The following is a 14,541-nucleotide window of genomic DNA, read 5'->3' as shown; positions in this document are numbered from 1 at the left end:
CAGTCTTGTGTACTGTAATACAATAGGAGCGACTCGCTGTATGGATATCTCGAACTTGGCATACCCCTGGACGTCTCAACATGGAAGCAGTAAGGATGACGGCTGTGAGGATAGCGAATAGTGTATCATATTCTGTTATAGTCATTATGTTGCTAAGAGTCTTTGCAGACACTGCAAGAATTACCAGGCAAATGGCTGGATCTCTGTCACATTACGGCGACATTCTCTTAGGTGAAATCATCGATTGACGAGCAACCCAAGCACAACATACATAGAATCGTTGCTCGACGAGTTTTGGGATCTTTCGGTAGAGCTAAAGATTACGTTGTAAATAGGGAGACATCATATCGGCCTGGTGTTGCACTAGGGACTTAAGCTTGTCTTGTAGAAAGGGTGATCCAAATGACAGACATTTGATTGTAGGCGAAGAGCAACATGGTTTGGCGCTAGCTGCGTATGGTAATGCGATAGAGCGTTGCGATCATACCTAGTACCAACTAAAACCCGATGCAGGGTAGATGTTGATCTCCGAGTACCGGATTTGTTCTATGCCTGGGCTTAACTTGCGGATCGAGGGAATGATCATATGATTCTTGAACAAGAATTTGTTCCAATTATGCAGGTAACAAGAGATGAATTTTAACTCACACATAAGGAAACCATGTATATTCTATAATGGCGCAATACTGCGGACTGAGACACATTTGATGTGTGGGGCTTTTGTCAGCTCCCAAAGCATCAATATTCCGCCTTGACAAGAAGCTGAAGGGGGCAACAGGATAGGATCTCTTGGAGCTTGGGTAGGCAACCCTTTATCTCTGTTGCTAGCTTTCTTTCGATTGGGAAATATGGCAGTTGATGACAATCTATTCGACTTATTGACAACCTGCAAGAGTTTCGCAAGGCTTTCCAATTCCCTGAAACCGAGGATAGCTGTCCATCGGAACGCAGCCCAAATTCTGCAACGATGCCTTGCTTGCTTCCCCCTTCTTTCCTTCAGATCACATAGCTCCAATATCAATTACCGTCCATTCATTGGCGTACAACAGAGAAAAAGCGAAACTGTACCGAGGAAATATTCCAGGACTACCCACTGATTTGATCCAGAGTTGAGGGTTCATGTCGAACTGTTCGAGTAAAGATAGATATTCGCGCGACGTAGTATTCTAGAATGCTACCAAGCTACTCTAGTGTGTCCATCACATTTTCGAGCCCAGCGTGTTAAAAGCATAGGATTGCGGCCATATACATAGAAATTCATTTCATTTCAATGTATTAAAACCGGATGTAGACTGACTGAGAATACCAAAAATTAATAGGACAACAACAGCAAATGAGCGGTAAATGCTAGGAACGATTCTGGGCCCCCAGAAATACAAGAACTCTCTTGGATTGGTCATTAGAAGCCAACTTTTCTGGCATGCTGATTTGACTTGACTTTTTGACTTGGATTGTTGACTATCTTCTTCAAAGTGAATCGAATCAGAAATCTTTCTGTGTTAGAATGAATATTTGATATCACCAATAGTAACAAAAAACATCTTGTACTGGTCATCGAAAGTCAAATCCTACTACCCTTTCACGCTAAAGTGAGTTGATCGCGTACGTAGGTAGATGATGACCAATATGTCACGTGAATCATAAGGCTAACCCCAGTAAAAGCTTCGGCCAATAATACTGTCTAATTCTACTCTAGCTTGGCTTATATAAGCGCTCGGGGTCTCTACGATTCCCCCATCCAAAAAGTTGAGCCTTGTCTGTAGAAAGCATAGAAATATCAGAAGAAGTCCAAATCAACCAGGACGAAGAACGTTTTTAATATTCACGACATCACGACAGACCTTTCATTTCGAAATTTTCTATCATTCGAAACCCTTATTGTCTCTCAACTATTGACCAAATAGTTAATTTAATTTTTTCCACAAAATCTATACTTTCCCAGCCTTTTCTCAGAAGCCTTCAATTCAGGACGCGAACTACCTGTGGGAAGCACGCCGGATCTGTTTGCACATAATACCGATACTTTTCCAGCCTGACGATAAATTTTATTGTAATTGGTGTTATTTTCTCGCGCTGCATGAAGTAATTCCCGCAAGAGGCTTGCGCCAATGCGAATTTCGCTGCTATTGCAGCTATGGCTTCTAATAATATAGAGGTCCTCGTTCAGAGGTTGAGCTCTGCAGACACTGGTATGCCTTTGAATTACTGGACTTTTACTGAGACCAAACCACTGTGCATATTTTTCTGCACAATTTGGGAAATTCATCTGCTAATTATAATGCGACAGATCTCAAACTCAAGGTCGATGCTGCTGTTCAATTGCGCGATGGCCTCGAGCATTACATCACCGGCCCCATATACCCGGCATTCTTAAGGAAGCTCATGCCAATTTTTATAAATTGCTTGAAGGGTCCTCCTGTATTTATTAGCACTAACTTAGAGCAGGTAGGCATCACAATAACGAAATGTGTGACGCAATGCTCACCTGGAATTTTAGAAACTTCGATGTTGCGTCCTGGAGATACTTCATCGTCTACCAACGAACCCCCCGGAATCATTCGAGCCATATGCGGTGGAAGTGGTGGATCTTTTGATAAGTTTAGTCCGAGTAGATAACGAGGAAAATGCTACGCTATGTGTCAAAACTATCATGGACATCATGCGAAGTCAGACCAAGGTTTTGCAAGACAAAGTGCAGATGTTTCTCGGTCTCATTCAAGATCTTTTTGACCAGATGGATTCGGTTGTTCGTGACCAACTCGATAATGTAGCCACTGGATCCAACCCCTCTGGTGTTCCGTCCACACCTGGAAGTTCGCAGACATTTCAGAATTCCCCTCGGCCTGGCTCGCCTGTTACTACTGGAGACATTGGCCAAGATCCACAGCAGCAGACGCGCAAGCTACTGAAAGGCATGCAGTCGTTCAAAGTCCTTGCTGAATGTCCCATCATTGTCGTATCGATATTCCAGGTTTATCGCAATTCCGTGCCTCAGAATGTCAAACTATTTATACCGCTCATCAAAAGCGTGCTATTACTCCAAGCCAAACCACAAGAGCAAGCTCATATTGAAGCAGCGAAAAGAGGTACAATATTTACAGGTGTTAGTCCGGATATCAAGAATCGAGCGGCTTTTGGTGAATTTATTACAGCGCAGGTAAAGACTATGAGTTTCCTAGCATATCTTTTGAGAGTCTATTCGCAACAGCTCACCGATTTCCTTCCTACGCTACCGGATATAGTAGTAAGACTGTTAAGAGACTGCCCCCGCGAAAAGTCTGGAGCTCGAAAAGAGCTATTGGTGGCGATCAGACATATAATCAACTTCAATTTCAGAAAGATCTTTCTCAGAGTAATAGACCAACTTCTTGATGAAAGGACACTCATCGGCGATGGCTTGACTGTGTATGAAACGATGCGACCCCTAGCCTACAGTATGTTAGCCGACCTTATTCATCATGTTCGCGATGCATTGGAACCCGGCCAGATTCGGAAAACAGTTGAAGTTTATACTCGGAACCTACAAGATAGTTTTCCTGGGACAAGCTTTCAAACTATGAGCGCAAAGTTATTGCTCAATATGGCTGAATGTATTGCAAAAATGCCTAGCAAGACAGATGCTCGCCACTATCTAATAATGATACTTAATGCCATTGGAGATAAGTTTGCAGCCATGAATCGCCAGTATACCAATGCAGTCAAGCTTTCGAAGCACTATTCCCAGCATACAATCGACGCTGCTCCCGAAAATTATTTAGCAGACAAGGATAATCCACCAGACTGGGACGAAATTGACATTTTCTCGGCAATGCCTATCAAGACTTCGAATCCTCGTGACAGGGGCGCAGATCCAGTAGCCGACAACAAATTTCTATTCAAAAATCTTATGAATGGCCTGAAGAATACATTCTACCAATTGAAGGCCTGCAACGGAGGTTCCCCAATTGAGCTATCGAACGCTCCTCCACATTGGGCAGAGGTGTCACACGGGTTTTCTGCGGAAGAGGTCCAAGTCATCATAAAACTTTTCCGAGAAGGAGCTTACGTATTTCGATACTACGAGATTGAGAAGCCTGCGACAGAATCGCAATACTCGTCGCCTGTTGAATTCATGGCAAACCATTATATGGTATCAAGCAGCAAGGAGGAGAAGGATCTCCTTGAAACTTTTGCCACAGTCTTTCATTGTATAGATCCGGCCACATTTCACGAAGTATTTCATGAAGAAATCCCCAAGCTTTACGAAATGATCTTTGAGCATACGGCTCTTCTCCATGTCCCTCAATTCTTCCTCGCTAGTGAGGCAACTTCACCAAGCTTTGCCGGAATGCTGTTGCGATTCCTCATGGACCGCATTGATCAAGTTGGTACCGCTGATGTCAAAAAGTCATCAATTCTTCTTCGACTCTTTAAGCTAGCTTTCATGGCCGTGACTCTCTTCGCGAACCAGAACGAGCAGGTTCTGTTGCCACACGTTGTTAACATTGTAACAAAGTCCATCGAGCTTTCGACTACTGCCGAGGAGCCCTTGAATTATTTCCTACTACTGAGATCACTTTTCAGAAGTATTGGAGGAGGAAAATTCGAACATCTTTACAAACAAATCTTGCCTCTGTTGGAAATGCTATTAGAAGTCCTCAATAATTTACTTATGGCCGCTCGCAAACCAGCAGATCGGGACCTTTACGTAGAGCTTTGTTTAACCGTACCGGCACGATTGAGCAACCTTCTGCCTCATCTTAGCTACTTGATGCGACCTCTAGTAGTGGCTCTACGCGCAGGTTCTGATCTCGTTGGTCAAGGTTTGCGAACACTGGAACTATGCGTGGACAATCTTACGGCAGATTACCTAGACCCGATAATGGCGCCAGTAATTGATGAACTGATGACTGCACTATTTGACCATCTTCGACCAAATCCATACAGCCATTTCCATGCACATACCACCATGCGTATACTTGGAAAACTGGGAGGTCGCAACAGAAAATTTATGACTGGTGCCCCCAATCTTAATTTCCAGCAGTTTGCGGATGATATTGCGACCTTCGACTTGAAGCTGATCGGCTCCAAGAAGGAGAAAGCTTTTCCTGTCGAGATAGGAATCGACCTCGCAATCGGCAAATTGATGGAGGTTCCGAAGGGCGCTGCTGCCAAAAAATCAGATCCTTATTACAAGAAGCAAGCGCTTGCTATGGTCAAAGCCCAGCTCAAGTTGCGACTGGGTGCAGATAATCTTCCAGAGGACTTTCCTCGTCTCGTAAGGCTCCAGGCACAAGATTTTCTTTCCAAGAAGTCAGATGCAGATCTATCACTTTTCGAAACACCCGTCAGAGATCGGTCTGAGACTAAGAAGATGCAACAAGATGTCACGCTGAAGAAACTTTTCAAGGCTTGCATATTCGCAGTATCTCTTCCAGACTTCTCGGCAGAAGCTACTGCTCTCTTGTCCAACATTTGTAAACACGTTACGATTATCGAAGTCGCTAGATCACTAGGTGATATGAAAGTGAGAATGAAGCCGTTTGATGTCAATGCAGGAGAAGGCCCTCCTTGCATTGACAGCAAAGTTCTGGGGGATGCCATCGTCGAATCTCTCGCTTCCGATTTGCCTGCTGTGCGTGATGCCGCTAAGTTTGCTGCCCAAGAGGTTTACGATTCGACATCAACCATCTTTGGGTCCAATCGCTTCATTTACAGATTGTCTTTTTTCAGCCATTTGAGTAATGTCTTCTGTCACAGCTGTTATCAGGAAGAGTGGTTCACCAAAACCGGTGGTAGTTTAGGTATTAATCTCATGCTAACAAAATTCGATCTGGGTGATAGCTGGATGTTGGAAAAGCAAGTTGAGTATACTAAAGCTCTCATGCATGTTGTCAAAGATATGCCCCCTGATCTGCCAGCGAAGACTCGAATTGCTGCTCAGGATACACTAGAACTCCTTCTGAAGCGGTGCGCCGGCAAATCTTCTAAAGCTGACCTTCAACCTTCGTCACAGCCTGGACAACCTTCACGGCCATCCAAGCTACTTCAACTGTGCAACTTTTTCAATGCTGAAGTGTACCACATGAATGGTCATGTTCGTGAAACCGCGAGAAAGTCCCTCGAGATTATCGCGAAGGAGATTGGGGTTGAAGTGTACGAGCTTCTTGCCCACCAGCAGGATCGAATCTTGGCTCCCATTTATAACAAACCTCTCAGAGCTTTACCATTTGCAACTCAAATTGGATATATCGATGCCGTCAATTATTATATGAGTCTGAAGAATGACTTCCTTTCCTTTGATGACACTTTGAACAGACTGCTCATGGAGTGTCTGGCGTTAGCTGATGCACCAGATGAGTCACTAGCGCCCAAACCCACTGAATATCGAACACATGAGCACATTGTTACTCTCAGAGTCTCTTGCATAAAGACCTTGACAACTGCCATGGGATTCGATGACTTCCAAAAAGGCCCGGCCAGCCCTACTAGAACTAGAATTGTCAGTGTGTTCTTCAAATGCCTTTATTCTAACTCCAAGTCAACCATTGAGGCGGCCAATGATGCGTTGAGAGTCGTCTTATCTCATTCCAACAAGCTTCCCAAGGATCTCCTTCAAAACGGCCTCCGACCGGTATTGGCTAATCTTCAAGATCCCAAACGATTAACCACTCATGGTCTCGATGGGCTAGCACGATTGCTTCAACTTCTGACAACATATTTCAAGGTTGAGATTGGTGCCCGCCTGTTGGAACACATTAGAATACTTGCAGACCCAAACTCTTTCCAACGTATTTCGTTCACTCTCGTAGAGCAAAACGAGCAGATGAAGATTATTGCAGCGGTATTCAACATTTTTCATCTATTGCCCCCTGCAGCCGAGCAATTTAAAGAGAAACTTATCGAGACTGTTTTGGAGTTGGAAGAGAAACTTCGTAGAACACGCCATAGTCCTTTCAGAGAACCACTATACAAATACATCAACCGGTATCCTAAAGAGGTATGGGCCATGCTTCTCAGCAAGATTGAGGACCAAAAGTATGGCAGGTTTTTGGCGCAAGTTCTGGGTCATCCCGATAGTGCACCGCTACGAGCAGTCGTAGTTCGGAACATAGATTCTTTGATAAAGAGCTGTGGAGACATGGGTGCAGAAAACAGAGAGACCCGATATGCAGCCGTCATTAATGCAATCAATGTCATGCACTCCATCTGTAACTTCAAAGGAACCGAACTTTGGATGGATAAAAAGGAGAACTTAATGTGGTTCAGGCTAGTTGGTAAGAACCTTGAGCAGCATCTACGCACTAATACTCTTCCGCAAAATCTTCGACTGGCGGCAGAACAAGCAGGACAACAGCTTATGATCATCTTCACAAAGTTCCTGGAATACAATCCCCGTGACCTAGATTCATTCTTCAATCTGATCGAGTCGGTAACAGCTGAAGATTTCAAGCCTAACCAGCCCATCTTTGACTTCATTTACAAGTCTATAATTTGTAGCGAATCGATCGAATATCGTAAAGCTATTGTCCTGCGAAGTCTGGAGATCTACGTCGGTAAAGCTGCAACGCAGCGAAACAAGACATTCCTCCTCCACAATCTTGTCAATCCAATCATCGCCATGGACATTATGCGCAACTTCCAGCAGCCATCATCGGCTAAGAGTCCTCGTCTCATAGACAGGACGATTATCGAATCGATACATACCAAAGTTTGGAAGGTGGGGCTGCCAGATCCAAGTGATGATCTCACACAACCAGGAATCGATCATACTCGAATGGAATTGTTGCAATTGACAGCCATGCTCGTGAAATACAATCATTCCATCCTTCAAGAAGCCAGGAAAGACATCATTAAGTTTGGTTGGGGCTACATCAGGCTCGAAGATGTGATCAACAAGCATGCTGCATATGTTGTTATTGGATATTTCATTGCACACTACGAAACACCTGCCAAGATTGTCCAACAAGTTTACTTTTCTCTTCTCAAAACGAATCAAAACGAAGGACGGGCTTTGGTCACTCAAGCATTGGAATTAATTGCGCCAGTCCTACCCAAACGTTGCAATGCAGTACCTGGAGATCGCAACCCCGTGTGGGCTGCTGCTCCACGCCGCATACTCGCGGAGGAAGGCAACAATGTGCAACAGATGACAAGCATTTTCAATTTCCTTGTGAAACATGCAGATCTTTTTTACGAATCTCGTGACAAGTTTATCAATTTTATAATTGGCTCCTTGCGAAAAGTTGCGTTGCCGCAAACAAATCCAAATCCATCCAACGAGAGCAAAAAGTTGGCATTGCATTTGATGTCATTGATATGGCAGTGGGAGGAGCGCCGCGTCCAGGGGAAGTCAGCTTCTCCAGAAAGGTCTTTGTCCGAATCTCCAAATACAAAGAAAAGAAAGCTCGACAGTCTCAGCGAGGCTCAGACTTCGTCTCCGTCGCCATCCAGACCTGGAGCTGCTTCTGCGAATGATAAACCAGAGTATCAGATACCCTCTGTGATGCGTGCAAAGATGATCAAGTATCTTGTTGAATTCATTGCCTCGCTCAATGAACGATACCCTCTACCATCTGCCCGAAGCCGAGATGCAACGACGTCTCACGGACCAGCACAGCCAACTCCTTCTGTGGAAATCTGCAAGAAATCTTTGGCTCTACTTTGGAATCTTCTACAGCCCCAGTACTGGGGTGATCTTGACATTGATCTTTTCCCAAATGTTACGAAGGAAGTCCTCGCAAGTGACAAAGCGACAGCGGCTCTTGCAAACGAACGCCCTGATAAGGACAAGCCGGACGATAAATTCATCACAAATATTGTCAATACACTGCAAGTTGTTCGGATTGTTGTCAACGTAAAGCCTGTGAAATGGATTCTCGAGAAAGTGCCAGAAATCCAACATATTCTAGAGAAGGCACTTAAATCCGATAACCCAGAGATTCAAGATTGCTTGCATGCTGGCAACGAGAAAATTGACGATGGACGGAAATTGAGTCCTCTGCTCAAACGTATTTTAGAGGCAGTTCCCGATGATACCCCGATGGAAGATGCAGACGCAGAGTCGGAACCGGAAGCCTCCACTTCTGAGATCATAACTTTCCTATCTGCTATAGCGACAGAGACGCTCCAGGCTAATAACTACATATCTGGTCTCAACATTCTCTGGACTTTAGCGCAGAGAAAAGCATCGGAAATGGATCAGCATATTCAGCAAGTCATGAAAGCTTTGCAGCAGAAATTGGCGCGTGAGCATGTAGGTCATTACCAAGCATTAACGGGCCAGGGTGCAATTCCTGTCGCGCTGCGACCTGGTGAGGTTGAACCTGTTGGCCTCATGACACCGTACGATCTGGAGATTCAAACTGGGCTTACTCTCAAAGCCATTGACATAATATCGTTACGCATGGATACTCTTGCTGACAATCGCCGTCCATTCCTGAGCGTCCTCGCAACTTTGGTGGAAAAGTCTTTAAGTAATCCATTGTGTCTCAAAATCTTGGATATGGTAGAAGGCTGGGTCTTCAAGTCAGATGGCTCTTGGCCTACTTTGAAAGAGAAGACTGCTGTACTGCATAAAATGTTGACTTTTGAGCAGCGCACGGATCAGACATTGTTGATGAAGTTCTTGGAGCTCGTCATCCGCATCTATGAAGATCCAAAAATTACGCGCACCGAACTGACAGTTCGCATGGAGCATGCTTTCTTGATCGGTACAAGAGCACAAGACGTAGACATGCGAAATCGATTCATGGCTATATTTGACAGAAGTCAGTCCAAGACGGCAAGCACAAGGCTCAATTATGTCATCATTGGACAGAACTGGGATACTCTCGCAGATTCTTATTGGCTAGCGCAAGCTTCTCAACTGCTTTTAGGTGCTGTGGATTCTAACCACTCCATCCACTTGCATTCAGATGACTTTAAGATGATGCCTGCTTCAGTACTTTATGAGACTTATGCTAAAGACAATCGAACTCCTACTTTGCCACAAGACAATAGATTTGAAAGTTTCATGGCATCTCACAGACGCTTTGTTGCTGAACTAGGGGATGTCAAAGTGCGAGATATTGTTGAGCCTCTGAGCCAACTTCAGCATCTTGATCCAAACATGGCTCACGAGATATGGGTATCTTTATTCCCAATATACTGGATCGCCACGCCAAAAGATGAACGAAGCGAACTGGAACGAGGTATGGTGACTCTACTCACGAGAGACTATCACTCACGTCAGATCGATCGACGACCCAATGTGGTGCAATCTCTCCTGGAAGGTGCAGCTAAAGCGTGGCCCGAGTGTAAATTACCACCCCACGTACTCAAGTTTCTGGCAAAGACCTACGATGCTTGGTACACAGCCCTCGTACAACTTGAAAAAGCTGCTATCAAACCTGAGATTGAAAGCGAATTGGTTCGGGAAAGTAATCTTGATGCCCTTGTGGAACTGTATTCTGGGCTTCAGGAAGATGATCTTTTTTACGGAACTTGGCGCCGCCGGTGTGCATATGTCGAGACTAATGCTGCACTCTCATACGAACAGAACGGGATGTGGGATAAAGCTCAAACGATGTATGAACATGCTCAGATTAAGGCACGAACAGGGGCACTTCCCTTTTCACAAGGAGAGTACATACTATGGGAAGATCACTGGGTTTTATGTGCTCAAAAACTTCAGCAATGGGAAGTTCTTCAAGATTTTGCGAAGCACGAGAATTTCCCAGACTTGCTTCTTGAGAGTCATTGGAGGCAATTTGACATCTGGCAAGAGGCTGAGAGTCGTGAATCACTAGACAACATCATCAAAGGTGTCATGGATGCGCCAACGCCAAGGAGAACGTTCTTCCAGGGCTTCATGTCTTTGCTCAAGCTACACAAGAAGACTGAAACGCAAGCAGATTTCAACAAAGTTTGCGACGAAGCTATCCAACTTTCAATCCGCAAATGGCACCAACTGCCCAAACGCATTACCAACGCTCACATTCCACTGCTCCAAAATTTCCAGCAGCTTGTGGAACTACACGACGCTAGTGTTATATGTCAAAGCTTATCGCAGACTACCGCTGCCAACCTCGATGTCAAATCGGGTGAACTGAAGCTTTTATTGGGAACTTGGCGCGATCGACTACCGAATGTCTGGGACGACATCACAGCTTGGCAGGACCTTGTCACGTGGAGACAGCATATTTTTGCTCTAATCAACTCAACTTACTTAAACCTTCTTCCTCAGCAAGCCCCAAATGCCAATGGTGCATCTTTTGCCTATAGAGGTTACCATGAAACTGCTTGGATCATCAATAGATTCGCACATGTAGCCCGCAAGCATAATCTACCTGAGGTTTGCATCAATCAACTGAGCCGGATCTACACGTTACCAAACATAGAGATTCAGGAGGCTTTCCTCAAGCTCCGAGAGCAAGCAAAGTGTCACTACCAGAACCCTAACGAGCTGAACAATGGTTTAGACGTTATCAATAACACAAATCTGAATTACTTTGGCCCTACCCAAAAGGCCGAATTCTACACTTTGAAGGGCATGTTCCAGGAAAAGCTCGGGTTACGTGATGAAGCATCCGAGGCTTATGGAATGGCATTGTTTTTCGAGATCAAGCTTCCAAAGGCCTGGGCTGAATGGGGTTATTTCAATGATCGCTTGTTCAAAGCGAATCTAACTGACTACACGTTTGCCAGAAATGCCTTGAGTTGTTACTTGGAAGCAGCCGGTTTGTTTAAGAATGCGAAGTCTAGAAAACTCCTCACGAGAATTCTCTGGTTATTGAGTCTCGATGATGCTGAAGGTACACTTTCGAAACAATTTGACGAGTACAAAGGAGAAACACCGGTTTGGTATTGGATCACATTCATCCCTCAACTTCTCACTGGTTTGGGACACAAAGAAGCCGCCAAGGCGCATCTTATTCTGTCTAAAATCGCAAAACAGTACCCTCAGGCGTTGTTCTTCCAGCTCAGAACAAATCGTGAAGATATGCTTGCTATCAAGAAGACGCAGGAAATGAAGGAGGCTAAGAACAAGAGAGCCCAGGCTCAAGCCCAAAACCAGGCATCGAACGGTACCTCTAACCTCAAAACGGAAATAGCCAATGGCGCAAGATCTGAAAGTGCCTCTGCATCACGGCCTGGGACTGCAAGTGCCGAGGCTGCTCCTGCGATCAAAACAGAACCTGGAGAAACGAACGGAAATGCTGCCAGTACAAACAGCGCTCCTGTGAACGGGGCACCTGCTAATGGCGCGGCGAGTGCTTCACAAGATGTCACAACATCCCAGGCACCTCAGAAGAGACCTCCCTGGGAGTACACCGAAGAATTGTTGGGAACTTTGAAAACAGCTTTTCCATTGTTGGCACTTTCCATGGAAGCGATGGTTGATTCTATTCAAAAGAATTTCAAATGTCCACCTGACGAGGATGCATACAGATTGATAGTAGCCTTGCTCAATGATGGGCTTTCTTATGTTAGCCGTACCCCATCTTCCTATGCTAAGGATACCAGACTGCCGCCAGCGACAGAAGCAAACATCACCCGCTTTGCAGAAACTATCCTCCCTCCTCACATTAGAACTTCGTTTGAACAGGATTTCGTTAGGCACAAACCTACAATGTTCGAGTATATTCACAAGCTTAGAATATGGAGAGATAAGTTTGAAGAGAAACTGGATCGTCGAACCCTGACAATGCCGCTTGAAGGGTACAACTCTTATCTTATCGATTTCCGTTTCCAAAAGCTCGATGAGATCGAAGTCCCTGGGCAATATCTTCTCCACAAAGACAAGAACCAAGACTTCGTTCGCATTGAACGATTCATGCCTGATGTGGATCTTGTGCGTGCAATTGGGGTCTGCCATCGTCGTATTAGGATTCGTGGCCATGATGGAAGTCTACATCCCTTTGCTATACAGCATCCTGCAGCACGACATTGTAGACGAGAAGAACGCATTTTGCAGTTATTCAGACATTTCAATGGTAGCTTAAGCAAACGAAAGGAAAGCAGAAGACGTAATCTGAACTTCCATCTACCGTTAATGATTCCTCTTGCACCCCATATCAGAATGGTGCAAGATGACCCAACCTATATCTCATTACAGGGAGTTTACGATGACCACTGCAGGAGAAATGGAGTTACTAAAGACGCGCCAATTGTGTTCAATATGGAAAAGCAAAAACTCCTATTCGATCAAAAAGTAAGTTTCATGGAGGACGGTACTTCCCAAGTTTCTGTAACTGACTTTGCCAAGCAAAAGACAACTATTGAACAATCTGCCACGGCAAAACTCGAGACCTTTGCTGCTATTCAAGAACGATATGTTGGCCCATCACTTGTTCTTGGATATTTTACGAAAACCTACCCATCGTTCTCCGAATTCTGGCTATTCCGAAGACAGTTCTCTTATCAATATGCAGCTCTTACCTTTATGACATATATTCTACATATGCATAATCGTTATCCTCACAAGATCACAATCTCACGTGCCACAGGAAATATTTGGGGATCTGAATTGATGTCGTGTATGGCAGCAGGCAAGGCACTTTTCCACAACCCTGAGCCTGTACCATTCCGTCTCACTCCCAACATTCAGACACTTATGGGACCATTGGCTACTGAGGGTATTTACAGTTGTGCCATCATGGCTATTGCACGATGCCTCACTGAACCTGAGTTTGAACTCGAGCAGCAACTCTGTCTTTTCGTACGCGACGAAATGATATTCTGGTTCACGAGCAGCCATAGAACTACCACTAAAGATACTGATTTGAGAGATGCTGTTCAGATAAATAGTGACATGATCGTTAAGAGGGCATTGAGCATAGCTAAGTCGCCAGAAGGTGCGTTACCTGCTAACCAGACGGTCATTGACTTGATTGCCAAGGCAGTCAATCCTATGAACCTTGCGCAGTGTGACGCTCTGTGGATGCCATATCTATGATCCTAAGGGTTGGGTTTTTGAGTTGTGAATACGAAAGGGAGGGAGAGGGATAGTGGTAGAGGATTCTGTGTATTTTCTCAAACGTTTCAGGCGTTATTGGCTGGTGTGTAGGAATAGAAGCTTGCTTGGCTAGTGAGCGTCGGGGAAATCGGAAGGTTGATTTATGGATAGTTTAATTACTTTTTCGGCGTTCATCTTGGGGGAGATGCTGGCGAGTTAACGGGAGGCATAAAAGTGAGGACAGTATGGATTTAGAATAGGGTGGCATGATATAATAACCAGGAGAGTGTTTTTGATATTTTCAACAAGGAAATGTCCATGTAGATAGAATTTTCGTAGCCCTTGCCACGAATATAATTTCGCCTTTTAAAGCGACAAGTAGCTTTCTTACTTTCAGTGAGAGTGAAGTTTCACCCACTCACTATCGAAGCACGACGCACATATTCCACGTGAGCGGTTATTGAAGGCAAAGTCGCCTTGCCTTGCAAGGTTTCAGAAAATCTTCCAATGCTGCTGAATAATGTCGCTTTGTCATTTGTGATAAAGTCATGCCATATCAAGGCACATATAATTGAATGTTCATCTTTGTCCTTACCATACCTGTGCAAAAAAATGCAGATCAC

At 44.7% G+C, this 14,541-nt stretch overlaps 1 protein-coding gene across 1 annotated transcript; it reads left to right on the top strand.

Moving 5' to 3' along the window:
* Positions 1-2,134: 2,134 nt before the first annotated feature.
* EAE97_006231 (uncharacterized protein) lies at positions 2,135-13,918 on the top strand (the record flags this gene model as incomplete). Its single annotated transcript, XM_038876744.1, has 4 exons — positions 2,135-2,189; positions 2,288-2,445; positions 2,498-13,174; positions 13,229-13,918. 4 exons carry the CDS (start codon positions 2,135-2,137, stop codon positions 13,916-13,918), a joined length of 11,580 nt encoding a protein of 3,859 aa, XP_038732451.1.
* Positions 13,919-14,541: the final 623 nt, after the last annotated feature.

Source organism: Botrytis byssoidea (assembly GCF_014898295.1).
Source record: "Botrytis byssoidea strain MUCL 94 chromosome Unknown BBYS_011, whole genome shotgun sequence".
Taxonomy (NCBI): Eukaryota; Fungi; Ascomycota; class Leotiomycetes; order Helotiales; family Sclerotiniaceae; genus Botrytis; species Botrytis byssoidea.
Note: the sequence above shows the minus strand (reverse complement) of the source record. Positions and strands in the feature narration are given on the sequence as shown.